Raw genomic sequence first — 27,885 nt, forward strand, 5'->3', positions numbered from 1 at the left:
TGTGTACAGTGTTGACCCGAATGGAATAACAATGAATCAAAATGAGTTGCCCTCATATCAGAATATTTAATCATTATGAACCAAACAAGCTCAAGACATGGAGCACTGAACATTTTACCAAAAATAAAAATGTCATGTAGAGGGAGAATGGTGGGAGGAGAATTTGATATATTTGCTCACAACTGAATCTTGTTATGATGTCCAGTGAGTGAATGATTAAACACTTAAATGAGAATTATTCTCAGAGATGTATTCTCATGACATTCTGCTAATCAGATCTGCTAAAGTGGATCAAACTAAATACATAAAATGCAAGCGTCAGTTTATATATAAATATAAAACACAATGCTTAATTCTGAAAATGTAGTATGGATATAGAATTAGGAATCATTCCATTAGGTGCCTGTAACAGTGCCAGTCTGGGTGTGAAACCTGCACCACAAGAATAGACTTTGAAGATGCAGAAGAACAGAAGGAAAGGACACAGGGAAGAAAGATAAGGGCATAGAGAAAGGCACGGGAGGAGGAGGAGGAGTAAAGGGAGGGCACAGAAGCCTCCACTATGCTTCCACTCTCCCTCCAGACTGCAGGAGAGCCCAAGGGAGCGAAAAAAGGGAATGTGGATGGAGGCAACACCTGAAGCTGACTGTGAAGCGGTGCAACCAGTGGCGGTCTCGGCTCTGCGATGCCCGTGGATTTCAAATGATGCAGCACCACTGCTCCAAGAGCACCCATAGCTTCATTAAGCCAACACCCCCCACACACATACATAAACACACTCACCTCAGAGACAAGGCTCAGAAGAAGACACACAAGGGGGGATAAGGCTGGCTGCACATATATATGTGCCGCGATTGGTCTCTGCTTGGCAAGCACCCACACTTCCGTGTCCTAGATGAAAGTGGGAGACTGCGTGGGACCTCTTCGGCTCGCGGAATGACTTCTGCAGACAAGGAGGAGAATGATGCGTTTTGCGAGAGGGCAGTGGCCCTCATCGTTGACCTCTGCCTGGACAATACCCCTCTCCTGGATTCTGACACTTGTCAGGACTTTCTGATGCTGCTGACCAACGAGCAACCCAACCTCACGGAACCAGGTAACGCTCTACTGCATGCCACCGATGAGGACACTGTCTGTGATTATATCATGTCTCTGAGCCTCCCTTGCTTCCCAGCAATAAGCCAAAGTTGATAGGCAAGCCTCATATTTCACAGCCCTATTAGATTAAAAAGGGTGCTGTGTAGGAAGGAGGAAGTTCCAAACTGGGTTTTTAAAAGAACGCAGTGAAAGCAGCTTTTCAAATGAAGAGCTGTGCACTATCAATATTTTCCAGGAGATACACTTAAGTACTTAAAAAGTGCTGCTTAGCTTATTGTCCGAAGTGACCTAAACAGATAGCTGCAAGCCTACATTCAGGTTCAATTTGAATTAACTGAGCACTTTGTTTGTAGCGTTCTTTTGAGTGGTAGAATTTGCAATGCATATGCAAGTCTTATTGTTAGACTTAAAATTCAACAAGGTCTCTGAAATCATAGCCTGGCAAAAATACCAACGTTGATACTCTGTGGCATCTGTACAGTTTCAATATTCCTTTCACCACAAAATTTCATTAAATGTGCAGACGCCGCTTTTTAACCTTCTACATTGCTGGGCAAGGTTTTATGGTGCCCCGTGTGCCACTCCAAATGAAAGCCAGAGTGAAGATTTCGTATCTGACATGACTGAGTGGCTAGATAAATCTCTGTGCCGGCAGGTAATGGCAATGTCCCCTGCCATGTACAAATTAAGATGGATTCCCAATCAGGAACGCGTGCAATGCAGAAAAAAAAAAAAAACACAGAATCTAATTGTCACTCTACGTTTACATCACAGCTGCAATCAAACAAGCTGCCCTCTGCCAGCAGCGCCCACGGCAAGAGAAGAGGGTCACCAAATGTCACTGTGTGTTATCATTGATAAGCATGAATCACTGGTGCCAGATAAAGGTTAGGCCTCATCGAACAGTTACAATAATCAGATTTCATCAGAGTACTTTCAAGGTTCTATGCAAATGGGAATAAAATGGTACGCGAAAGGTACTTGAGAAGACTTTTAGGGCTTACTGTAGAATCTTCCTCTAGATCACACACCATTCGCATTCATAACCAACTCCCAACATCACACATTCTCCATATCAACAGCACTTAAACAGCTTGCATGGCTTTTGTAAGTGAAAGCCTGAAATGCATGCTGACTGAGTCCAATTAACATCGGAGCAGAGTGTCAGGGAGAGGAGCGTCCTGCTGCTCTCAGAGGAAGGAGAAGGGCTCTGCAGTCCACAGGTAGTAATACCAGATGAATGGCAGACTGCTGCTGCCTTTCCAAGCCCCATGTTGTGAGATGTTGCTGCCCTGCCAAAAACCAAAGGTCATACATTTGGAGAGGCAGGTGGAAACTGTAGTGCACAGGAACCCTAAAGTCCCACAGAGGAGACACTGGATGCAGGAGAGGGAGTTTCACTGCTGTTACGCAAGGACACAATTCACCTGTAGCAGTAATGTGCAAATGATATTAAATGATATCTGTTATTTCAGTGGTTAGTCTTTCAGGAACTGGGGCGCCTGGTTTTAGTAAGGAAGCGGATCCCCTCAATCTCACGTAACAAATGATCACTTCTGCAGTCTTGTTGCATTTAATATGCATACTTACAAGTCTACATAAGACACTGAACACACTGGCTGTGATCTAACACATCACTGATAAAAGTGCAGAAGGAAGAGATTTCAAACCTTTCCTGAACCTTAACATTTCTTTTTCTATTTTTTTCTAACAAAGAACCAATTGCAAAAACATGCTTATCAATGTGGGTGTAACCCAGAACGTTTTGGGAAACTATCTGTTTGACTCTGTGAAATTAAATAAATTTCTTTTTTTTTCTGAAAGATGTCTGAACTGTCTAACTACTGGACACGTGGCAGAACAAATGATATTTACTTTATCACTAAGGCAGTAGGACTGATGGAATTTTACCAATGCCAGGTACCATGGTTTCATCACACACATGGTCATTAGAACTGCCACAGTACAGTGTTTCTATTCTTTCCCAGTCATGCAAGAGATGAATTTAATGTATATGAGGTCCAGACCTTGCAAAAAAGTATCCTTTTAATAATTCAGATGGCTCGTACAGTAGTCTACAGTACAAGTTTCTTTTCTGGATATTCACATACACCCAGATAACACTGCAGTCAAAGCCAAAACAGTCATTTGACTGTTTTATAATTTTTATGATTTGGTCATAAACAGCAATTTGCAATCATGCAGGTTGAGGCCTTACATAAAAATACAATAAACTATAATCATTTTCTGCTAAATGTCCTTAGGGTATAGATGTCCTACTGGGTAATCATGCTTGTGTAGAAGTTTCACTCAGTTTGTCTAACCCTACCAGATTATGTTACCTTGAGTACTGTGCCCAAGGCGTAAGTTTTAGCATAAATATAAAAATACTAAAATAACAAATGTATACACTCAGTTGGCATCAGCGTACATCACAGATATGTGCTGAATTATTTCATACCAGCCTAGAATTACCGTATGTGAAACTAGCACTTTGGACGTGGTTATCAGCGTCATCCAAAAAAAATCTACCAACCTACAAAGACTGTGCCGAATCAAGAACAGATGTGGAGGGTGTTCAAAAATTGGCCACTAAAGGATAAATTAAAAGATGGTTGCAGGCATTACAATATGAATAAGAATCCCATTTGCCTCGCTAATGAAAGGTTCATGAAAGCCAGCAGAGTCATTATGCCTCATTGCCATAGCAATATGGCTCATAACAACATTGGTGCTTTAAAAAGGTTGAATTTCAGCGCCTCAGATTAAGCAGACTTTCATGTCCTGGCAGGGGTTGTGGACCAAGTTTTAGCCTTGGTTCACTATGTACAGAAAACAATTTTGTCCAACCTGGGGCTTTTCAATAATTTATTATACTCAGTCACCTTTGCCATAATATATATTAGGTTTCCAACTGCCATGTATATTTGTTTGAGGGATTGACAGGTAGGACAACAAGGAACCAGTTTTTCCATTTCAGATACATTCAGGCCAGAGAAGGGAAAATAATGAAACTGACCAGAATTGTAACTTCTATGGTGGTCCTACATGAAGCGGGGACGGAAAAGAAACATGTTGTAATGTTGTTTTGGAAGTGAAAGTCCTTAATACTATTTTGCTCACACTATCTTGTTTAGGACTACAAACTATTAGCAAGATATATCATCACATGATTAACAAGTACATAATGTCACTATATGCACTCAAGCATTATGTAACTGATTGAATACTCAAACCAACCTGTTCCACATTCATTACATTTACATTTATGCCGTTTATCAGACACCCTTTACAGAGTGCCTTACAATCAAAAGTTAGAAGGACAGTCCCTTTGGAGACACTCAGAGTGCTCAGGGACACAATGGTAGAAAGTGGGTTTGGAACCTTTGAAGTGTGTTACCCTCTAGGCTATGACCATCCTCACCACACGATGTTGCCCACATAGTGACTTGGCTGCTATTTTTCAAATGCCTAGAATGGCTTTGACGTGTTGGCAAGCCTATATTCATGTTGCTCATATTACAGCCATGTGTCACAATCTCAGCATTTTTGTCATGTTCCTGTTCTATTCTGAAGACTGAACACTGAATGTGCATAAATAATTGTAATAGTAATTGTAAACAGATAATTAATATGCATGTAACGACTTTGCAGACTTTGTTCTGAACATTCTCCAGCGACTTCCTAGTTAACAAAAATTGGCAAAGCCTCCCGCCATCTCATCACCTGGCACTACTGCTGCTTCAATGGGGGAGCATGAATAAATAAAGCCTCCCGCAGACACCTGGGCTTTTCAGAAAAAAACACTGCCGAGGCTCGATTTATGTGTAAGGTTAGACGCCCCGCCGCAGCTGCACAGCGTAATGGCCGAGTTTGCCAAGTGTAACAGGAAGTAGTACATGCATGCGAGTGGCATCCACTGGGCCGGGGCTGAATTATTCAACGCGCTCCGGCTGAGTGAGCCAGCAGTGGTGTCTGGCGGGCGTTTAGTGGCCGAAGGTTTGTTTATGGCGCCCGTGTTAATTAACGGACAGGTGTGCACAGTGGCGCCATTCTCACACCCCGAGCTGCTGGTGTTGATACACGCCGCACAGGGATTTGCACCTTGTTCAGCGCCATCGCTGCCAGCCAAAGATATCATTGTCCCTTATTTAATTTACAGTTCGGCGAACGTCATCCCAGACACATCAGTCACTGGAGGGAAGTGACACCTGACGTAAAGCACAAACGCCTCTCTGAAAGAGAGCCTGTTGTCTTGTTTTGTACCTGGGACTCATATTGATATTGTCCTGCCTGTCTCTGTTAATATCAATATTTTATGAAAGCAAATGAAAGCAAATGGCTTCACATGAATGATGATCAATAGCATCTTTGTTTATTGTTCAGTACTGTATTATAAAGGGGGGAGGGGTCTGCTGTGCACATAAAACTCCCTAAACTCCCTTTCTCCACTGGAGCATTATAGTTCCAGGATGTTAACCTCTGATGACCAATTATGTCTGCATCACTCCCATTTCTTGGAATACATTTTTCTATTCCTGAAGCTTCACTTAAACTGAGGTTATCTGAAAGGGGAAAAAGTCTAAAGGACCACAGGAAAAAAGGCAGGCGCAGGGAAATTGAATAATAAAGCTCTCTTGTGGACTGAACTGGGAGAGGTGATTGGGGTGGGCTGCTGGGATTAAAGGAGGAGGACCTTAAGGAGGCGGGGTGGAGTGGACGAGGTACATCCAAATTGACTCATTTCACAAATCTAATTTTTGGCCCCAGGGCTGCCCGGTATGAGCCTCTCTGACATTTCTGCTAAGCAGCACTGGCCCAGGGTTAACAAGCCAGGCAGACGTCGAGAAGCCTCTAAAGAACATTGCTTATCATAGTCATCTTGCTCGACCAAATACTTCCTCTGCTATTTTCACTGTGAACGTTTAATTAAACTGTAAAAGTTTAAGTAAGGTGAATGTGTTAATAGAAGGAGGAATCACTTCATAGAGCCAAATAAAATAAAACTGTATTTATGAATGGTTTAAATTTTATATATATATATATATATATATATATATATATATATATATATATATATATATATATATATGTGTGTGTGTGTGTGTGTGTGTGTGTGTGTGTGTGTGTGTGTGTGTGTGTATGTATGTGTGTGTGTGTGTGTGTATATATATATATATATATATATATATATATATGTGTGTGTGTGTGTGTATATGTATGTATATACACACACACACGTTACAAAAATGTTTTATGTAATATATATATATATATATATTACATAAAACATTTTTGTAACGTTATTGATATGTGCAGCATCAACATTCAGACAAATCATCCTCCTTCAGAGAAAGTAAACGGGATTCACAGATTAATGAATTAGTGAGGTATGCAGGTCAAGTGTCCTGCCCCGAGACTCAAACTACTGTCCCAGCAGGGTACTGAACACGCAGCTTTCAGGAATCAAGTCCAATTTCCCAGCATCTGAGATAATCCACACAGACTCAGTGGAGAAGAGTAATGATGTGGGAGGCTGCAGAGAGGGACAGCCAAATCCAAATAAGGCTGATCCTGCCATCTCCTCCCTGAGCTCTGCCACAATTTCTGAACAACATTAGCAACACCCCCTTCTTGAAACACGTCTACTGGGAGCCCCAGTGCAATGAAGTCCATTAAAGGAACACTCCACCAACCTTATATCCATTAAAACCGTTCACTGTGAAAAGTTACCTGGTGAATGTATTTTTGTGGTGGCATAGTGGATTAGCAATAAGTATCCAATTTTGTGTTAAATCACTTGAAGTCATTAGTAGTACAAAGTTAGCAAAAGCTGGAATTTAGATCATTCTAATCATTTCACATGCACAACTGTGTCAGTTCCTAGAACTGCAGCCAATTGAGATGTTGTACTTTGAATACCCTCAAATAAACATATGTATTTCAGTATAGAATGTATTCATGGAAAAAAATTCTCCTTCAGCTCATACCATAAACTCAGCCAACTGGGTAAATACTTCTTCTACATGAGATACATTACATGCAATCTAATGTAAGATGGATACTTAATTAGTACATTACCATTGCAGATGCATATGTTTTGCATATGCATCATTCTGTGTAATGTTTAATCCTTACAACCCATTTGAGCTAGTAAGATTACTTATTGGTCCACACATCTTAATCTGACAGAGGTGTAATGCATGCAATGTGTTCCGCATATTGTTCATGTATAACATTTTGCACAATAAATTCATTAAGGATACAATAAATTGCAGCAATTCATTACTCCCACTCAAATTGCCATGTTATTGATTTCATGCATAGGCTAGTTAGCAAAGCTGACCAAGGGAGAATACTCCTGAGTCATAATAGGTTTTACATGTACAGTTACAGCAATTAGTGGAGATGGGGAGCAAATTGTATACAATTTAAAACAGATCTATGGACAGATCTATCTATCTATCTGTATCTGGCATGCAAAACTATATCAATATTTTAATCACTTATTATTCATTTCAAACACGTTTTGTGTCTTTATCAGTACACTCCAAGTATCTGGCTCTAGCCAAACCAATTATGAAATTCAGCTGGATGAGTAGAATGGCTTCAGAAAGAACATGATAGAACTTGTGTTTTCAGGTTTTTATCACCTCTACCCCTTGGGCCCAAGCATAATTGGGTCATTCTCTGATCATCCACAAATTCCTCTTTCCCAGATATGTTGCTCCTTTTTTGTGAGAGACAAAATTGACTTTAGATTTAAAAAAAGTACATTTATTGTGTAGAAAATATTATTAGCGATAATATGAAGGTCATATTTGATTGATATTAGCCACATAGTTACAACATTAAGGGGAGGTAGACAGATTTAGCAGTACATTGTGCCACCTGCAAAAAAGCTTCCTTAAGAATTAAGAGCTTTGTGGACTTCACACACAACACTGTTTTTACAAGGAGGACAGCATGAGTTTTTCCATATGTGTCAATTTTTTTTTTTCCGATATACCTTTTTAGTTTAGTTTTTAGTACAACGAGGTGAGAAAAAACTGTCCAGTGAACAACAGACCCTTTCAGTTTGGCATTGGGCATTATAAGCCAGACAGTCTTTGTCTTGCTTTGTTTGCTTAATAGTCTTAAGGTGTAACAAATACATTTGCAAATTAATTATAATAGACAGAAAGAGCAACCAGAATTCCTTTAAAGGGAGCCTGTAAATATCAAACTTGAACTTAGTACTTGTGAGACAGCATTGCAATGAGCTCTTTACCAACCAAACCACACTTGCTTTTTTGTGTGAATGCTTTTTGACTCCATCACCACACTGCATGTGACAACTGGCCAATTTTGTGGATGCCTGCAGATTCACTGTGATCTGGAGGGCGATACACCTTGCAAAATTCCACTGCATGCACCCAAAGTCCCCTCCAATCGACTTTCACCATTGCATGCAATACTTAGTATTGCGAAAATTGGGCCCTGCATTTGTGAGACTCAAATACAACTGATATTGCATAATGCAACACATCCAACGGCAGGTTGAATCAATTTATATTATAAGACATTTGTTTCAGACACTGAACATAAAAAGGTGTTCCCAAAATAATAACCAAGTGCTGGACCTTCGCAGTCACATTTGAAATGTGTTCTTATTCTGATCTTGATGCTCACTGCAAAATAAATAAATACCCACGGCACATCCCAACATCTCATCTGAGTCAGATGTGCCGGATGGCTTGATGTTAATCCTGCCAGAAGTAGGCTGCAAGCACGAAGGCTGCATCTTAGGTTCTTTGTGTGTGTGTGTGTGTGTGTGTGTGTGTGTGTGTATGTGTGTTTTACATTTGGGGTAAGCAGCATGCCTACTTCCTGCACAAAACTCTTGCATGTGCTTGTATTAACAGAATCAATAGAATCAATAATCTATCAGTAATCTGGGAATTACACGCTTTAATTACGGGGAATATGGGTCTTCATCAGAAACGGGCACTTCAGGTCACTATTACTTAGTGCCGTAATCTCCGTTTTTGTCCTTGTTGCTATTTTTTGCAATTTTTTTATATAATAACTAAAAATCTTAAAAGTTTACTTTAATTTCGCAAAGATCCCGGCCAAAATAAAAGAAACCACGAAGTGCACCATGAAACCCGTTACTTCGCGCATCGACCGATCTCCGGGCCCGGCAGGTATCTAACCCCGCCTCCCGGCATCCCCGCGCTGCCATGGAAACGACGTCCCGTGCGCCGGTGCGGCGGACGCATCATTCGGCTGGGAGGCTGCGGGCTGAGAAGACCCCCCGACCGCGGTGAGAGCGAGGGACAGGAGCGACAAAAAGGGACAAAGAGCGAGAGGGGGGGGGACAGAAGCCCTGCGGTGAGTACTGCAGTCCAGATGCTTCATTCATTATCATAATTCATGCAAGTACAGAGGGCGAGGGGGGGAAGTATCTTTTTTTTTTTTTAGGAGTAAGCACTTTCATATCTCTTTGTTTCATATATATAAATTCAGGATTTGCTTTTCTACCTCCGATTTTTCACATCATTAAGCTAATTTGACCGACAACATCAGGAAAAAGCAGGTGTTCTGTTTAATATTCCTGCTGAGGAAACTTAATAATGCTTTTGGTCTTCAAAAAGCCACATTTCGTCTTGCTCTCGGTTGTATTGTATACCACTGGCTGCATGCACCATAAACACATTATCTATGAAAGGTTGTGCTGTGAAGGGCTGAGTGATGGTAGTGGCTGCATTTTGTGGGGACGCACTGAAGTTTGCTCAGGTCCGGCTCCGAAGCGCTGCTGTGCAAAACTGCAGACGGAGCCAGGGTTAAATAATTTAGTCTAGTAGAGACACATCCACACCCCGCTCACGTACATGGCCCCGGCGCACGGTATCAACACATGCAGAGCAGTTACGATGCGGCTGCGCAGTCGTGTGAGGGTGTGCGGCGCGTCTCGGGGAGTTTGCTCGTGGACGCTGTGACCTGCTTCTGTGCTGCAGTGACAGGGCAGTTCATCACAGCTCCATACTGAGTTACACTTTGCCAGACTTCACAGGCCACCCCCCCCCCTCCCCCTAGAACCCACAGCTTTGAGCCCCTGGAGGCCTGGCTGAAGTCTGAAGCTCATGACAATGAGACGTTACCCTGATACCGTTAACCCTTCGATCGTCAGAGATCTGGCACCAGAAGCCACAGCTGCCCGGGGCAGTGGCGTAGCGGAGCCGTGCCTTATCGGAAGCTGTCAGCTGCAGAGAAGAGAGGATGAAGATATAAGTATCCTTGACAGCCCCATTGCCACAATTTGTTCTCATAAGAGCCCTGTGCACAACCTGCTGTGATGGGCAGTTTGTGAAAATACCGTGGAGAGGATTTGGGGAGTGGGGGGATTGGTTTAAAACTCAGACCTGAACAGCTGGTTTGGCGCTATAGGGACGGAGATGAAACAGCGTGCGTATTACAGCGCTTTTGTAGTGTGAGACTTTGCGACTCTCCCCTTATGTTTTATGCATGCGTTGCTGCTGGGCTTTGGCTCTGTTGGCATTATGGCAGAATCATTGCTATTATCCGCAGTCTCATTCAGTACATTTGTACACTGTGGTACAGGTAAGGCGCCCCCTTCCTTCAAAGTAACATTCGTATTTGATTTATTCATCAGCTGCCACTGCAATGTGATTACTTTCTTTTCTTTTTTTCTATGAAAGCTTGTGTTTGGTATCACCTGAGCCACTGTTTGCACAGATACAAAGTGCATCATCCATCAGTAATAGTATCACAAATGGCATATGCAGGATCCACAAATAGTCTCAAAATGCAGCAGGCTTGTTCTGAATGAATGGTTTAAATAGGGAAAATGTTTTTAAAATGTTGTAAAATCTTAATGGCAGCTCTTGCTATGTGTAGAATTTAGGTGCCATGTTGCTCCTGGTTGCCAACACGGCCCTCCGACAGCAGGACTGAATCAGGAATTGTTAAATCAATGTTGTGCAGGCTGTTTCATAAAATGTGATAAATTATATGACAAATCAGGAGATGGCCTTAAGTGAAATACCAATAAAGGCAGCCACTGCTGACAAATGACATCTTTCTCATATTGTATTTGTCTAACTTTGGTCGCTATGGCATAAATCTTTGAAAAGCCCCCCCCAACATTTTAGAGCCACATGACTGCTTTTAAAAAGAGTTGACAGGGAGATTCAGGGCTATTTGCTCAGATGAGCACTCTCATTGGCCCCCGTGCTCCGGCCTGTCTTCTGTGTGGCTGGCTGTGTCCATCAAAAGCAGTGATGCCCGGCCCTGTGCGTCTTATCTCCTATTCACACTCCCCTGTCCCCAGCACAACAAATGCTAATCTAACCCACTTTCACGCAGAAAGGGGAAGATTGGCACATGGCATGTTTTTATTTTTTTCCTTCCCTTTTTAAAAGCCCTTATTGGACGGTCGACATTGTTCTGTTGTATGTGCCTTTATTATCTCGAGTGTCTGCATGGCCCGGTAGGTGAGAATGCTGCTCTCGAGTGTTCACCAAATGAGCTGTGATTTGTAAGTGATCCCAATGTGCTCTTCCTTATCATAGTTATCCATGGTTATCAACACACACTAAGCCCAAGGGTGACATATACATGTAGAACTATGGTAATAACTTGTTAATATTTTTTTTTCATCGTCATTTTCAAAATGATTGCTATGCTTCTCACTTCTATTTATCTGTACGCCCTGCGACATTGTTGAAGTTAATGGCCTTAATTGTGCAAATCCCAATTTACTCTATAATTCCTGGCCCAAAAAAAACACAGTCTGCGAAGTTGAAGTTGGGGCCTTTCATAGGACCATGAGCATACCCTGAATATAGCAGAAGGTTTGATGGCCAGCTTATTACCTCTTCTAATTTTCTAAGTAATAGTGATATGGCCAAAATTATGTGGAATAAATAGTTTAAGAAAGCAGGTTCCGTGATCTATGGAATGAATCGTGTGATCTAAGTGTATTTGGGCTGTTTTCAAATGCATTTGAGTTGGAACGGATGCTTTCACTTTGCACACAAACAGAGCATTAAAGCTCAGATTAACACTTGCATCATCCTTCCTCTTTCACCATGATGACCACGCCATTGCTGGTGAAGCTCTCCTACATAGGTGTGGCTCAGAACCATCCTGTCACATGGTCTGCATTTACAGAAATCATCGCTGAGTCAATTATTATTTATGCAGATGTTGGAATTCTTACTGTTCCCACAGAAATTTTAACCTTGCAGTGTGAAACTCACAAAGCATGTGTTGAGGCGATCTTAAATGATTTTGTCCAATTATAATAAAAGTGTTCACAGCCAATTACAGCATGCACATTATCATACTGAATATTTTGAACATTTCTCAGCCCATGATTTTCCCATTTTGCCCTGGAATGTCCCTATACTGGGTTGTATTAACTGCTGCTTTTTCAAAAAGAAAAATTCACAGTTCAGGTTGCTTGTTGTGCAAGTCTTAGAATGCTGGATTACTTTAATATACGATGAAAGTATAATTACAAAAAAACAAATCAATATTTAGTGATGTAGATTCATCATAGGAGCAGCTGCACGTGTGTCGCCCTGAAGCACTTCAATGTCTCTAACCTGAACTTTTCCTCTTGCACTTCAACTTTGTTTGGAATAAGTTGCTGCATTCTGCATTAGCATTTCTATCTGGTTTTCGCAGATGGATTATATCATCAGCACCGGGCTCTTAAACCACCTTGCTGCTCTCAGCCCCCTCCCACCTTTCCCCACAGATTCGCGCCTGGGCTTTGACACAGGGAATAACACTGCAGTCATCAGACGCAGCGCATTACAACATCTGAGCCCGGGCCGAGGGGCCGCCGCACGCTGCATTCGAAATAAACTCGTCCGTGCTAAAGTACAGTCCTGTGCACCACAATGGCCGCTTCAGCCTGCATTCACGGCTGAACGTGGGAATGATGAAATCCTCCCCCTTTAGAGCCGTTAAGTTAAATGGGGGGGTGGGTCGGTAGGGGTGTAATGGACAGGTTTCTATGGAGACCAGGTTGGATTTGAAGGCTCTTGAAGAGTAGCAAAAAAACCCTAGGGCTTTGGTTGCTCTCAGCCTCTGATACCAAACAAGCCTTAATTAGATTTATTGGTCCCAGCAAATTCTCCACAAGTCTGGTGCGGCAACAGCCTCTGCTGGACGAGCGGCATTTAAAACCCATTCTCTCTTTTTCTCTCTGTCGCGCTCTCTCTCTCTCTGCCACTTACCTTCATGTTTTTATAATTCACCTCAGCTCAGCCAAGATATTCGGATACATATTCAAATGGGCAATTAGCCTGTGTTCTAAATACCTCCGATCCATATCAGCCACTTTAATATTTCCCACTCCTCCTTTGTTCTTGGCATGCAAAATGTCACAGTCTCCGCTGCGCCCTTTTGCACACCTTTCGAGTGCTGCAGTACGTCCCCAGTCGATGTAGTTAGTCTTTAGAATGGCAAGGGTCATTAACTGTGACTGTGGAAAGCATAAACTGTGTAATGATTGTGTAAGCATCACTTGCATCAATATTTCATCAGAGGCAGGAGAGTCAGACTGTCTGGGAGAGCGGGGTGTTTCTCTCAGTAGTTTGCTGATGCTTGAAATTAGGCAGTGTCTAAATTTGAACGATTGGGAGGGAAAAACTCTGTTAATGTATTCATTAAGGTGAAAATTGCAGACTGTTTTGGCCTGTCAAGAAGTGTTAAGCATCTTGTTTTAGAGTGTTGCAGACAGTGCTGGTGCAGCACTGTGGTTAAAACTGGTTTATTCTTCGAACTGACACAATTTGCTTCATTAGTTTTTAGATTGCCTCAAAACAGCATTAATAAAATAGACCCCTTAATTTTATAAACCCCCAATAGGGAATGAATAGGGAATGACGCATTCTTCACTCCACCGCTGGGGGCATTGGCTAAACCTTCCTCAATTTTTCACCAGAGGTAGTGATGAATGTACATGTGATGAATTTGTTATGACTTATGTTAGCCAAATAAAGGTCTGATGATACTCTCCAGGCCAGGCTACGGTGTGATAAATGAGACTGATTAGAAGTCCAGCAGTTGCAGACCCAGATTGGAGGAAGGCTTCTTCACTTTGTGTATATGGGTTTTCTGCAATTGCTGCACTAGATGGATATGTGGAAACAGATAAGGGGGGGGGACGAGAAATGAGAAAAGGCATCTTGTGCCTGGATCTGACAGACAGGGCACATAGAACGTTGAGATAACAACCAGTAACTGATCTGAGATACACAAGGTTTTTAAAGATCGCATTACTCACCGAGGCTCAAACAGAGATTATTCTGCACCTTTGAATAAAGTGGTTATTATTGAATGGGAAAAATAAATATAAAAAGCACATGTTGTGTCTTCTCTAAAATAATATTAAATAAATATCCTACAAGGTTTTAAGGGATCATATATCCTTTTTTAAATTATTTTTATCCCTTATATATTTTGAGAAAGAGAAGCATTTTATTTTTGCAGCAGTTTGCAGAGCTGTACAGAAATCAGCCCAAAATGAACAGATGTTAACGGTGATGGGAAAATAAATATTTAGCATTTAAATACTGGTGATGTTTTCATCAATGAGTAGCCACATCCCCTTTTAGTGGGCATGTATTTCATAATGTTTAATTACAGTGTTAAAATTGTAGCATGCATTTATAGCGTTATAATCATAATGCAGTTTAAGTGTTTGTGCTGTGGCAATTGTTTCAGAGGAAAACACTGATCATGAGCGAGACCATTTTGATTTGAAAATGTATTGATACAGCTTCTTTCATATTTTGGCTCATGGTCTAAGAATTCTCACACACTGCTAACACATCAGTAAGAAAACAGATAGATCAGCAGTTCCTCATTCATTGAGATATCTAATTATATCATCTGAGGATTATATATAGCAAGCTCAGTTCAGCTGGATGGCTCAGGCATGGATTGTGAGCCTGTTTTTCTTTTATTATAAATAAGACTGTAATCACATTGTGCACATTTGCGAGTCTTATAATGATCGCTACTCATCTATTCGCTGCACCCGTTGTTTGTGAGTATGGGTTCAGAAGAGGATAAGGCCGGTGGAAAAAGACAATATATCATTCTATGCAGGATTCACCTCAGCTTCTTCAAAAAGTTAAAACATATGTATGACTCCAATGTGTCACAGAAGTCTTTTCACCTTCTAATCCATCTCAGCTCAATTCAAAAGATTTCATGAAGGAATTCAAGGGCATTTCTTGCTTAACATTCATACATAAATGCAATATAAGTAAAAATGAAAAAAAAATTGACTCTCATAGAATGTTAATCACAAAAGTCTGTGGTTATTTTAATATATTATTATTAATGATACAGTCTATGAATAAGCTCAATTTGGATTTGAGTCCAAATGCATTATTTTTTGGCTTAATATAAGACAAAATGACATTAAAATGTGAATTTCTGAGTATTAAGCTGTGATTAATGGTCCCTGTCTTTCTGTATCTTCTATATCTTCCTGTCTGTATTGATGACCCTGGCATCTCTCTCTACAGCAGACATCTCTTTCAGCCTCTTGCTGGTGGTGTTTGTCACCTGTGGCCTGGCCCTACTTGGTGTCATCACCTTTGCCTCCTGGAAGCTGTGCTGGGTGCCCTGGCGCCGCAAAGCTCTCTCATCCAGTGCCACCACCCTAACCCTTGCTGGCCACCCCACGAGCCGAGACCAAAACGGCTACGGTGTCTCCACAGCTCGCCAGTACACCATGGCTGCTGAGAAGCTGAAAGACCCGGCGAACTTCCTGGAGGCAGCAGTGAAGATCAGCCACACGTCCCCGGACATCCCAGCAGACGTGCATCTGTCCATGAAGGACCATTTGCTACGACGTACTCGCATTGCCCGTCAGACCACAGAGCCAGCTTCCTCCAACAGGTCAGCCCAAGGTTACCGAACCAATGTTGTCTAACTCTGAGAAGGCATGCGATGGAGGTTGAAAATGTCTTAAGCATTAAGTTCAAAAATCCAATAAACTCATAATAATCCAATTTACTAGCGCTATGAGACCAGGACGAATGTGGATTGGATCATGTCACAGCTAATGAGAGCCGGCATACATTGTTAATATTTACTGTTCAAAGATTTCGAAAGAAAAGTACACTGACAGAGACACAGTATTGTACAAAGTCATTTTGAGATGCTGATTAATACTTTTTTCAGTTCAGTTGTCTGGTATAACAAAGTGCTCTTGCCTGTAGTGATGGTTTACTGGAAAGCAGTTTTGAGGGGCAGTGGGAGTCATTCGTAATCGAGTTAATGATCTAAATTTTATAACTGTCAAGGAGAATCGAATCTGTAGGTGGTCTCTGGCTCTCATTGAACGTATTTTGCTGACAGAAAATCTCTGTCATTATGAGTGGTAGCAGATGGCAGTGGATGTTAGACATTGTATTGATTTGCTCAGGGGGTTCAATTCAATAGGGTTGACTATTGCAATGACCTTCTGACATATTGCACTAAGAAAAATATAAGAGCTCCATTGTATTCAAATCCCAAAAGAACCACTCAAATCAATGTGATTCTTAGGATTCTAGAGTATCCAATGATTTTTTTCAAATCAATTTCATTTGTTGGTTCACAGATCTATTGAAGTACCCTCTGTAGATGTATATGGCTTACACACCTACCATAAGGCTGTTCATCTTATGAAAACCTTACCTTGCCTAAAAATGCCTCAAAATTAAGTATTACTAAAATCCAAATGACTAATGCCTTGGGAGGTCCTTATCATTTAATTTGGCCCGAAAAATTCTAATTTTTTATAAAAAAACAAAAACAAAAACAGGATATCTACACAATATATTGGATGTCAGACGATGTGTGAAATCCCTCAAGAATCCATAAATCATTCATAAGCCATAATAATTCTTTACTGAGGTTTGAGGTTCATTCAGTGTATTTATTCAGTATATTTTTCCTGTGTCCTTTTCTCCAGTCTTTTAATAAAGCAGATACTGCACTGGGAGTTCACCATTGTAAAATGATGTTTTAGCACTCTCATTCAAACTGAGCATGTTTAGGCAGCACACTGAGATCATTTTGTGTGTCATAACAGTAATTAGTCTTACTCTTTGTAGACATAGTTCCTTCAAGAAGCACCTTCCCAGACAGATGCACCATGTAACCAGTCTTGACCGGGGCAGCGAGTTCCTGGATGCTGAGGAGCAGTCCACCAGCATTGGTCGCATCCAACCCGAACTCTACAAGCAGAACACAATGGAGGCAGAGGATTCCAAAAAGAATGGATCTGACAAGAACTGTGGCAAGATCAATTTCTCCCTCAAGTATGACTATGAGAACGAAGCCCTCCTTGTGAACATCGTCAAGGCCTTTGATTTACCTGCTAAAGACTTCTGTGGCAGCTCAGATCCTTATGTCAAAGTTTACCTCCTGCCTGACCGGAAACGTAAATTCCAGACTCGTGTCCACCGTAAGACACTCAACCCGACGTTTGATGAGACCTTCCAGTTCCCGGTGGCTTATGAAGAATTGACGGCGAGGAAGCTGCACTTGAGCGTCTTTGACTTTGACAGGTTCTCGCGGCATGACATGATAGGGGAGGTGATTGTGGATAACCTCTTTGAAGTGTCTGACCTCTCCCGGGAAACATCCATCTGGAGAGACATTCAATACGCCACCAGCGTAAGACAGCCAATCTTATTTTATTGGCCAGATAAGATGAGGCAGGTAGTCAGGTGATATGCCACTTTAATGCTCTTCTCGTGAAGGAGTCTCTAAAACAGCACAGTTTAAATATCCACCCATCCATACACACCCTTATTTCCCTTACAATGCATAACATTAAGGGTGACTAAAATTAAAAGGATTTACCCACAGCCTAGAAAGGCACTTCTCTCCAAGAAGTTAAAACAGAGAAGATTGTCTTGATTGATAGGATTTACAGGTTCCACACAATATACACCAATAGAATCTAAACTTCTTATTCTCAAGTAATTAATTTATGCAAGTTTTAGCCAAACACCACTTTCAAAACTAAATACAATTTTAAACATAATTACACAGTTGCACGCTGTTTAAAACATTTTTTAATTGTTTATAATACATAATTCTTCACGTAACATAATGCATTCCTGTTCATATGTATAGTGTGTTTGTTCTGTTGTGTCAGATAGAAAATGGTGTCCGACTGTAACTGTCAGCATGTTACTGTACAAGAGGATGGGCTTATATGGGCATCTGCAATCTTTTTTTACAAAAAAAGGTAATTTATATTCACAAAAGCAACATGAATCTTCTTTCGTGGTTCCCAGTTCAATGAAAGAACCTACAAACTCAAAAGAAGCCACCATAGATGGAACTAACACTTCACTGTTGCTGGATGCAGACTCTAAGGCTAATTTGTGTAACTGTATTCGAACATTGTGATATATTTGTTCCTACCATGTTAAAGTTTGCCTCTACCACCCAGCTTTTATACACCGTGCATGCTGCAAAGTGGGTGGAAATCAATACTCATTAAGCTTATGCAGTAAAAGAACGGATCTCACTGTACTGCTAAATGTCAATTTCACTGTTAATAAATTATGCAACCCCTAGCTTCAAATTAAAAACAATCATAAATATCATTAATAATGCACCATAATAAAATATACAGTTTCATTAGGTGGCCTAATCCTCCAAAGGCAAGATATTTGCAGAGGAAAGCTGGCCTACACACTTTCTTTTCAGTAGTAGTGGTGATCATGCAAGATTAAACATGATGTGGTTAGCTAACTAATTAACAGTATTTTTATGTAATTCAAGCCCATCTGGTAATTCCCTCTGGAATGCAGTCTGAAAATTTAAAGTCATTGGAGAAATGGTGATTGTCGTGTGTTGACTAGAGCAAACTAGTAGAAGCAATAAGTAAAAAAAAATCCTTGGCAAAACAAGTGAATTGCCCTCAATTACACAGACATGTAATCGTTGGGATAAAAATAAAGGGATGTCGTGGAGGTTCTACAGCAAATGTAGTTGTGATTATACTGTATGAGCATGCATATAAATGTTCAGGAAGTGACGTGCTGAAACCTTATATTGATTTTACTGTGTCTCCAAAGGCAAATAACAGAATATTGTGAATGATAATGATATTGAGCCTTTGGAAATGGCATGACGTCATCAAAAACCTGATCTCTATGGAGCAGTTTGTGAGAGGCTTCCTAAGAACCTCCTGCCACTAGGCTTTGTCAGCAGTCTCCTCTGTGAACTAATAAAGGTCCTGAGCAAATGGCTGCTCGGTCCGGTTTATTGATATTCATCTACAGGGCCTACAGCTGGGAGACGGCTCTTGGCTGTGATCTTCATATCTCACGTTTGTTTGCCTTAGTGTGCATACAGTGTGCCAAATGAGATCAGAGTGTTACGGTGTGTACTTACAACCTGCACTTGCTCGGTCCATGAAGTACGTCCCTCCAGAAGCATGCAAGGAGCTTGTAAGACAAAGAGGTACAGGTGCTTAAGTGTTTCCACGAGTGCAGTTATGTGCGAGTAGTTGCATTAGATGCTTTATTTCAGTTTGTGTCATCCTGAGGGCCCTGCCTAGGTAGCACTGCAGGCTAGACCACTTTCAAATTCCCCCGGAAACAATGCTGATCACAACAGAGGCATTTCTTTTAAGGCTCTGCCTTGTCTTAATGTATCTATCGGATGTGTGTTTATGTGTTTCTGCAGGAGAGTGTGGACCTGGGGGAGATCATGTTCTCACTCTGCTACCTGCCCACAGCAGGCAGACTCACTCTCACTGTTATCAAGTGCCGGAACCTCAAGGCAATGGACATTACTGGATACTCAGGTACTACCAATGCTCTTTACATACAGGGCAAAAATGGCACCTCCGTTCTTTTCCTATATGCATCTATTGTTTTCTTGCATCAGAGTAAGATAAGAATGCTAACACTACATCATGCACAATATTTAACAGTTTGTGTCGTCTGATGTTTGACCCTCTGGGAACAATGTCTTAAAAGCCTTCCTCTTATTTGTCTGCAGATCCATATGTGAAGGTGTCTCTTGTTTGTGATGGAAAGCGTCTGAAAAAGAAGAAGACCACTATTAAGAAGAATACACTGAATCCCATCTACAACGAGGCCATTATTTTTGACATTCCCCCAGAGAACATGGATCAAGTCAGCTTGCAAATATCTGTTATGGACTACGATCTGTGAGCAATAGCTTCTTCTATTGAAATTTGAAGCAGAAATAGAAAGACAGTCTGTGATCATGAATACACAACAAATATTGCTTTGCCTCTTAAATATTGATTAGCAGCTTGTATAGTACAGTACCCATGCTTTTTGTATTATTATGTAACGAAACGATGTAGTTTTACTGTATTTACTGTATTCAGGCCAATATTGTTAACAAGTCTTGTTTTTTGTTCATCTGGAAATGTGATGCTTACATACATACCGAGTATTATGTTTTGTTATTTATTTTTAATTAGCCTTCAAGAAAGGGTGTGACAGTTAACCATTTTGATAAGATTTAATGCTGATAAAAGTAAACATAAGTTTAGAGTTTTCTGTTGGATTCAAATGAGGCATAATGGGAAACTTTAGGCTATTGAACCTAAAACAAGCATCTTAAAAACAAGTAGCAATCAGGTATGTTTGCCTGGTGGCTTTCATCCTGAGTCTTTCTGTAGGAAGTCAATGACACATACGACTCATGTATTTACTGTTACCTTGGCAAATATGTTACTGACTTATTTCATTTACCTAAAATAAATCATTCTAAATACACTCTGAAAAAGAGCAGCATGTCCTTAGGCGGGTGTGTTGCAGAGTGAATGGAAGGTGCTAAATGGTAACAGTCTATACTGCGGCATTTCCATCATGTTTTCTCTCTGCAGGGTCGGACACAATGAGATAATTGGTGTCAACAGGGTTGGGTGCCATGCAGAGGGCCTGGGAAGAGACCACTGGAATGAAATGCTGGCGTACCCCCGCAAGCCCATCGCTCACTGGCATCCCCTGCTGGAATTCAAGAAGCTGGAGAAGGAGGTGATCTCTGTTTTCAAATAATTTCGAATGGAGTCATCAGAATATCGAGTCATTTCACATTGTTTGATCATTCCGTTTCAGCGAAAAACACGTACCTCCAGCTTTGACAGCCAGGGTTCCTGCCCCTCCCCCAGACTCCCCTCCAGTCCATAAAGAGAGGGGTTGGGGTTGAAGCCCCTCCCTCCACAGTCCACTGCTCTGCGATCAACAAAAACCATGGAACCCAAATGTCCTCCAGGTGGTTTCTGAACAGCTACGAATGTGGCGTGTTTACCTGTCACAAGTACTTTCAGCATCACCTCAGAACCTGCTGGATTTCTATACAACAGCGTGCAGATTATGAAGACAGCAATCTGCCTTCAGGGGTCTTGTGCCAACCCAAAGGTTCAGTGCTGGCGCTTGTGTTCTCATCAGAAGGAATGGACGAGTTGATGAACTGCCGAGGCAGCATCTCTTGAGCTTAATACATCAGTGTGTACATTTCAGTGATCTTAGTATTGCTCATATGTGTCATATTTCTATTTCTGTTTCATTTCTGCTTCTTTGTTTTTTATGCTGAGTACTGTGAGATGTAATAATAACATCAGACTATATTTTAGATACTTTAATCAAAATGGTGCATTTGTGGCAGAGAATTCATGTTGATGTGCACACATTTTACTCATTTAAATCACATTCTCTGAAAACTCTCTGAAAATCTCCTTTGATCTTCTTTTTGTCTGTGGAATTTTGATGTCGTGCGTTGTACTGGCTTGCAGGGTGAATATCTGTGCCAGAGACAGTCAGACTAATTTTGTGTTCCTGGATTTGTATTATATTGTACATCAAGAGAAATCTTTAAATATTACTTCATTCGGTCCCCAACCCTTATGCTCTTAGACCACTGTGGGCCATTAAAGGCAGTGGTTTATAATTGGACCAACATTTATTGACTTCAATCCTCGTAAATTAATCTGCTATGTCTTTCAGAATGGTGCACTATTTTCCATTTGCTTGTTAGAGTGCGTTATGACATTTGAAAAATGGACAAGGTTGCACAAAATCCCACATAATTCTAAGTGTATCTGTTTATGCTTTAGTGAAAAGAAACATCCACTGATGGTTTAATGGTCTAATTTTTTCTTTTATTTCAATGTAACATTTGCTATTTAACCAGTTTGTGGTGTTCTCCACTGGTCACCCTGGATTAAACCATGTTGTTATATGCTTTGTGATCAGTGTTTCTAAGTACTGGATGAAGTTCCATTTTCAACCTACTATTACACAGACTTTTCACTTTTATATGAAATCTTTGTAATATACTTTCAATTCCATGTTGATTCATAATTTATGTAAATAAAATATCTATTCAATATGTTTAGCTATTTCCTGAGGGAAATAAATAAATAAATAAATTAATTAATTAATTAATTAATTAATAACATGAATTCTCAGTTGTGTGAATGGCTGTTTAAGTTTTTAAAAGATGGTCCTAAACATTTTATGTGGAAATCCAGAAGAAGTTTGCAAGTCTACATTTAAAATATATTATCATTCTTCATAAACTGCTTCAGATGAACCACAAATTAATATACTATTAATACAAAAGAGAGCCCTGGAATTTTTAGTTGTTGCGATATTTGATGATATTGCTATCCCACTGTGCATGGCAGACTGTGTCCAATTCTGTTTATTGTAGAGTGGCAGCATAAAAAGTTGACCTTGTACTTTACTATACCTCAATAAAACGAACATGGTCAGCATCATTTTAAACTAAAGAAAGATGTTATAACGTTAGTGGTTAATGATACAAAATGAAGGATTTTGTATTTTTTAAATCAGGGATGCATGAGATAAACTTGATGCATTTTATTCAAACCCCAATAAACATGTTAGTCTGGTCATTTGCCCAGTAAAAAGGTACAGTTCATATAACTTGGAGTGCTTGCTTTTCCTTTGTTCCAGCTGTGCTTCTCACACTTCCAGTTTTTTCTTCATTAGCAGCTTATAAAGGATTTGGTAGCCATCATCCCAGGCATAGATAAGCTGCTCCATTGGGCTGTATTTCAGGCTAGAGTGAGAGCCGTAGCGTTTGGGGAAGTAAACCAGAGGGGCGTCATCACTGGTCACCATGTCGCTGACGTCGAACACGCACTGCACTCGTGAGCGGCTGGGCAGCTTGGTGTTATACACCACGTAAACCGTGCCACAGATGACGAAAGCGGCTTCAGCGTTCTCCCGTTGGCACGGTGTGTCCCATATCTGTTCAATGGCCAGAGTGTCTGTGTCCATTTTGGCAAGAGAGATATGCCTCTCATTTTCCCGAGAGGCAAATATGGCCCAGAGGCCCTCTTCATCCACAGCCAGGTCAACGTAGGTGTCGCTGGACAGGCCATAGACGGAGATCTGGTCCTTGACAGGGAATACAGAGCTGTCAACCACAGATCCATTACGCAAATCATACTTCATCACCCTCATCTCCTCGCCTTGCTTTATGTAGTACACATGCCCATTGTATACTGCATGACCTGTGCCATGCCAAGCAGAGGGCAGTTTGGTTGCTGTCGCACGTTCTGTGCCCTGGGAGGTGCTGAAGTCACGAACGGAGGCGAACTCGAAGAATGTGTCACCATCTACATCATTGAAGATGTAGATTTTCCCCGAGCCACTGCCCATGTCCTTGGTCCACATGCCTTTGGCTCCCCCAAGACGTTTCAAGATTTTCATTGCCTTGATGCTGGAGATCATGTCTCTGCAGTCTGAGAGAAAGGACATAAACAATACAGCATTTGCACAAAATATAAATCAGCCAGCAGTAGAGTCTCAGTGTTAGTCTACACTTTTTATCACAATATTCAATTATTTTGTTCAAGTGCATGTCAGAGCTCTACTGTGCTACTATGCTTCAGTATCCAAAAGTGTTGTCTTAATATTCTGTACATATTTTTATCTAATGATGAGGAAATATTGACACATTCAGCACACTTTCTGGTAAGTTTCTGGGAATTATGTTATTTTATATTAATAACTTTATTATTTTATTAAATGTTCACAAGTAATATTTATAGTTTGCTGTGTGACTCAAACATGGAACTCCTATGTCATTACAGGGATTTTAAGAATATTTGTCAAGTGAACACCCTTTCATTAATTTGGCAAGTGGATGTTAAACCATGGTATGGGTGAAGATTGTATTTTGGATGGCTGGAAGGTAAAGTGCAATGCATGCATAATAAAAAAAGAGCCGTGTGTCTGGGTAAAAAATGTTTTCTTTTTTTAATGAAACTGTGAAAGCAGTTGGTCACCTACTTGTGCCTTGTTGTACACACAGTGCATCCAGAAAGTATTCACAGCACATCACTTTTCCAACAATTTGTTATGTTACAGCCTTATTCCAAAATGGATTAAATTAATTTTTTGCAAAGATTTTAATACAAACACAACACCCCATAATGACAATGTGAAAAAAAGTTAGGCAAATTTATTAAAAATTAAACAACTTAGAAAGCACATGTACAAAAGTATTCACAGCCTTTGGAAAAGTTGACTAAACATGATTTCAACAGGCACACACCTTCTATATAACGTCCCACATTTGACAGTTCATGTCAGAGCACAAAAGCATGAAGTCACTGGAATTGTCTGTAGACCTCTGAGGCAGGATTGTCTCCAGGCACAAAACTGGGGAAGGTTACAGAAAAAATGATGCTGCTTTGAAGGTCCAGTGTCTTCCATCATCCATAAGTGGAAGAGGTTCAAAACCACCAGGACTCTTCCTAGAACTGGATGGCCACCTAAATTGAGCAATCGGGAGAGAAGGGCCTTAGTCAGGGAGGTGACCAAGAATCCAGTGGTCCTCCAATGGCTCCATAGATCCTCTGAGGAAAGAGGAGAACATTCTAGAATGTCAACCCTCTCTGCAGCAATCCACTAATCAGGCATGTATGCTAGAGTTGCCAGGAGGAAGTCACTCCTTAGTAAAAGCCACATGAGAAACAAACTTCTCTGGTCTGATAAGACATGGATTGAACTCTTTGGTGTGAATGCCAGGCATCATGTTTGGAAGAAACCAGGTCCCGCTCATCACCAGGCCAATACCATCCCTACAGTGAAGCATGGTGGTGGCAGCATCATGCTGAGGGGACATTTTTCATCTGCAGGAACTGGGAGACTGGTCAGGATCGAGGGAAAAATGACTGCTGCAATCTACAGAGACATCCTGGATGAAAGCCTGCTTCAGCGCATTCTTGAACTTAGACTGGGACGACAGTTCATCTTTCAGCAGAACATCAACCCTAAGCACACAGCCAAGATATCAAAGAATTGGCTTCAGGACAACTCTGTGAATGTCCTTGAATGGCCCAGTCAGAGCCCAGACTCTGGATCTCTGGAGAGATCTAAAAATGGCTGGCTGTGCATCGACGCTTCTCATCCAACCTGATGGAGCTTGAGAGGTGTTGCAAAGAGGAATGTGCCAAACTGGCCAAGGATTGGTGTGCCAAGCTTGTGGTATCATATTCAAAAAGACGTGAGGCTGTAACTGCTGCCAAAGGTAAATTGACAAAGCAAAGAGCAAAGGCTGTGAAAACTTATGTAGATGTGATTTAGCAGTTTTTTATTTTTAATATATTTTTTTGAGTTGTCATTATGGGGTGTTCCTCAGGAAATCCTGAGGGAAAAAATGAATTTAATCCATTTTGGAATATGGCTTTAACATAAGAAAATGTGGAAAAAGTGAATACTTTTTGGATGCACTGTATCAAGGCAATAGCGCCTTCCGTTCCTCCCTGATCCTTACCCTGGGACTCTGAGACATACAAACCTGTGAGTTTGGCATACTTGGCCTTGTTCTTCTCTTTGATGACAGTGACTTGCTGCTCCACCAACTTATCGTCTACATCCACGCAGGGCTGGGCTCCATTTTGCGTCTCCAGGTAGTCCATCTCCCGCTCCACGCGATCCACGCGCGTCCCTATGTTGTCCAGGTCTGTCCTCAGCCCGTCTTTATTCTTGTCCAGGTTCTCCAGCTGAGACATCATCTGTTGTTTGAGCTCCCGCAGATCTGAGGCATAGCGAATGGTCTGCTCATGCCACTGGGAGATTCGGTCCTAGATTAGATGACAGATGGAAAACAGAATATTCTTTTACTCAGTTAGGGAGTTTTCATTTTGCCACTTCACATGAGAGCAAAACAGTTTAGTTCCAGTTTCCCTACACGCGATACTTCAACAAGATCACAAATACGTCCAAGAGCAACCTGAAATCCTCACAGCAGCGGTGATCTGCAGGGATATGTTGCATCTGACAAACAGAAACTTGGGCCCAGAGCTATTTTCAGCAGCAAAGCAAAGACATGGGGAAAGTGTGAATTGTTCCATCGTAAAGTTTTAAATACAATCAAGCTGGCTGAGCAAACAATTTCCAGCTTTTAAAAATGCATTTGAAACATTCTCTGTGGGAGCGTTCACTATTAGTTTTTATGCTTCTAGGACACTTCCTTCAAGAAGGGATAGAATGATTTTAAACTGTTTCGGGCAAAATCATTCCAATCTCATAACGTATCTGACACATTAGGATAAAAAATTGGTAGCACCTGACAAATTTGTCTGTGCACAATTTATCAGTGCATAAATGAGCTATAATCATCATAATAGTTGCACTGGGTGTGGAGTTCAATCTTCTTCTAACAGCTGCAGGATTTCATTCTCGGTGTTTGGCTTTTGGACAGCGTCTTTAACGCCACAAATGGATAATTCCCTGGCAGGAGATGAGCAGCGGTGACTCACTGTGTGTGGAAAGAGCAGAAAAGCCCCTTTTCAATGCAGCCACATGAATGGACTCACTTTTGAGGAGGCTTAAGTGCCAAATCAGCACATTCTGAAAGGGGAGCAGCGCACACTGTGGTCAATGAAACCTGGACATCAGAGCGAGCATGGAAACTGCCTGGGTGGGGGATGAAGGTGATGGTTTAAGATGGTAAAGAAAGTGTGTATGTGTATGTGTGGTTACAGTAACCTCTGTGCATGATTATTGTCTCCAGGGGAGATCAAAAAGCAGTGAAGTGAAGGCTACAGGCATTTAACCCACTGCTGCAGCTCCTCACACTGTAGTCTATTGGGTATATAGGCATTCACATACAACACAGAAAATTGCAGCTGACTTTTTGTCTTTGGAGTCCTGTTTCAACACAGAAATTGATGTCATGACGAATCAAAACTGGCAAACGCGAATCCAGGTCACCTACAGAATTCAAGAGGAATCTTTTGCGGGTCAGGACTCCCGGCTTTATTTGTGACAGGCAGTGCTGGCTTACCTCGATGGCCAGCAGCCTCCGCTCCAGATAGTCCATAAGGGCTTGCTGCTGTGCGCTGGCCAGGCCAACGGTGATGAGGAGGAGAAGCCGAAGGGTTCTCATGATGAGGGGGTATCAGCGTGGTCCTGCTCCGGTGTGTAAAAGAAACAGAGGGGGAGCGGAAAGGAGGCGGTTGTGTTCACTTATTTCAGACTCACTCACTTGCTGGGCTGGAATGTTTTGGGGGGAGGGACCTTTCACATCTGGCACTGCTGGTTTCGCCAATTTTTCCTCCTCTCCAAAGCCCCCGCTACTTTTTCTTTTCTCTCCTGCTTCTGTTTGCTTCTTTCTCTTTTCGTGTTTCACCAAATTCATCAGACGCAGAGGGAAAAATCCATTAGCTGTACTGCAACTTTCAGATGAGAAACTTTCCATCTGGGTCTGTGCAGTGATACT

At 41.3% G+C, this 27,885-nt stretch overlaps 2 protein-coding genes across 7 annotated transcripts; one reads left to right on the forward strand and one right to left on the reverse strand.

Moving 5' to 3' along the window:
* Positions 1 to 422: 422 nt before the first annotated feature.
* syt6b (synaptotagmin VIb) lies at positions 423 to 23,013 on the forward strand. 6 transcript variants are annotated; one of them, XM_028997836.1, is made up of 7 exons: positions 423 to 1,096; positions 15,657 to 16,029; positions 17,232 to 17,796; positions 19,828 to 19,948; positions 20,146 to 20,317; positions 21,008 to 21,158; positions 21,240 to 23,013. In XM_028997836.1, the coding sequence occupies exons 1-7, from the start codon at positions 844 to 846 to the stop codon at positions 21,309 to 21,311; spliced, it is 1,707 nt and encodes a 568-aa protein (XP_028853669.1). In that variant the 5' UTR covers positions 423 to 843; the 3' UTR covers positions 21,312 to 23,013. The 6 variants fall into 6 exon arrangements, with proteins under 6 accessions (XP_028853669.1, XP_028853670.1, XP_028853668.1 ...); XM_028997837.1 differs by having other exon boundaries at positions 424 to 1,096; positions 15,849 to 16,029; XM_028997835.1 differs by having other exon boundaries at positions 425 to 1,096; positions 15,654 to 16,029.
* Positions 22,992 to 27,829, reverse strand: olfml3b (olfactomedin-like 3b). The gene is made up of 3 exons (XM_028997842.1): positions 27,451 to 27,829; positions 25,960 to 26,245; positions 22,992 to 23,896 (listed from the first exon to the last, which is right to left on the reverse strand). Exons 1-3 carry the CDS (start codon positions 27,550 to 27,552, stop codon positions 23,112 to 23,114), a joined length of 1,173 nt encoding a protein of 390 aa, XP_028853675.1. The 5' UTR covers positions 27,553 to 27,829; the 3' UTR covers positions 22,992 to 23,111.
* Between the last annotated feature and the right edge of the window lie 56 nt (positions 27,830 to 27,885).

This window comes from Denticeps clupeoides, chromosome 12, assembly GCF_900700375.1.
Source record: "Denticeps clupeoides chromosome 12, fDenClu1.1, whole genome shotgun sequence".
Taxonomy (NCBI): Eukaryota; Metazoa; Chordata; class Actinopteri; order Clupeiformes; family Denticipitidae; genus Denticeps; species Denticeps clupeoides.

What these genes read in the sequence shown, in the direction of transcription:
- syt6b (XM_028997835.1), top strand. Translation starts at nt 844, where the DNA reads ATGTGCCGCGATTGGTCTCTGCTTGGCAAGCACCCACACTTCCGTGTC. An exon ending in TCTGTTATGGACTACGATCT is followed by an intron (nt 20,318 to 21,007) that starts GTGAGCAATAGC and finishes TTCTCTCTGCAG; the next exon opens with GGTCGGACACAATGAGATAA. An exon ending in TCAAGAAGCTGGAGAAGGAG is followed by an intron (nt 21,159 to 21,239) that starts GTGATCTCTGTT and finishes ATTCCGTTTCAG; the next exon opens with CGAAAAACACGTACCTCCAG.
- olfml3b (XM_028997842.1), bottom strand. Translation starts at nt 27,552, where the DNA reads ATGAGAACCCTTCGGCTTCTCCTCCTCATCACCGTTGGCCTGGCCAGC. An exon ending in GGAGGCTGCTGGCCATCGAG is followed by an intron (nt 26,246 to 27,450) that starts GTAAGCCAGCAC and finishes CATCTAATCTAG; the next exon opens with GACCGAATCTCCCAGTGGCA. An exon ending in CAAGTATGCCAAACTCACAG is followed by an intron (nt 23,897 to 25,959) that starts GTTTGTATGTCT and finishes CCTTTCTCTCAG; the next exon opens with ACTGCAGAGACATGATCTCC.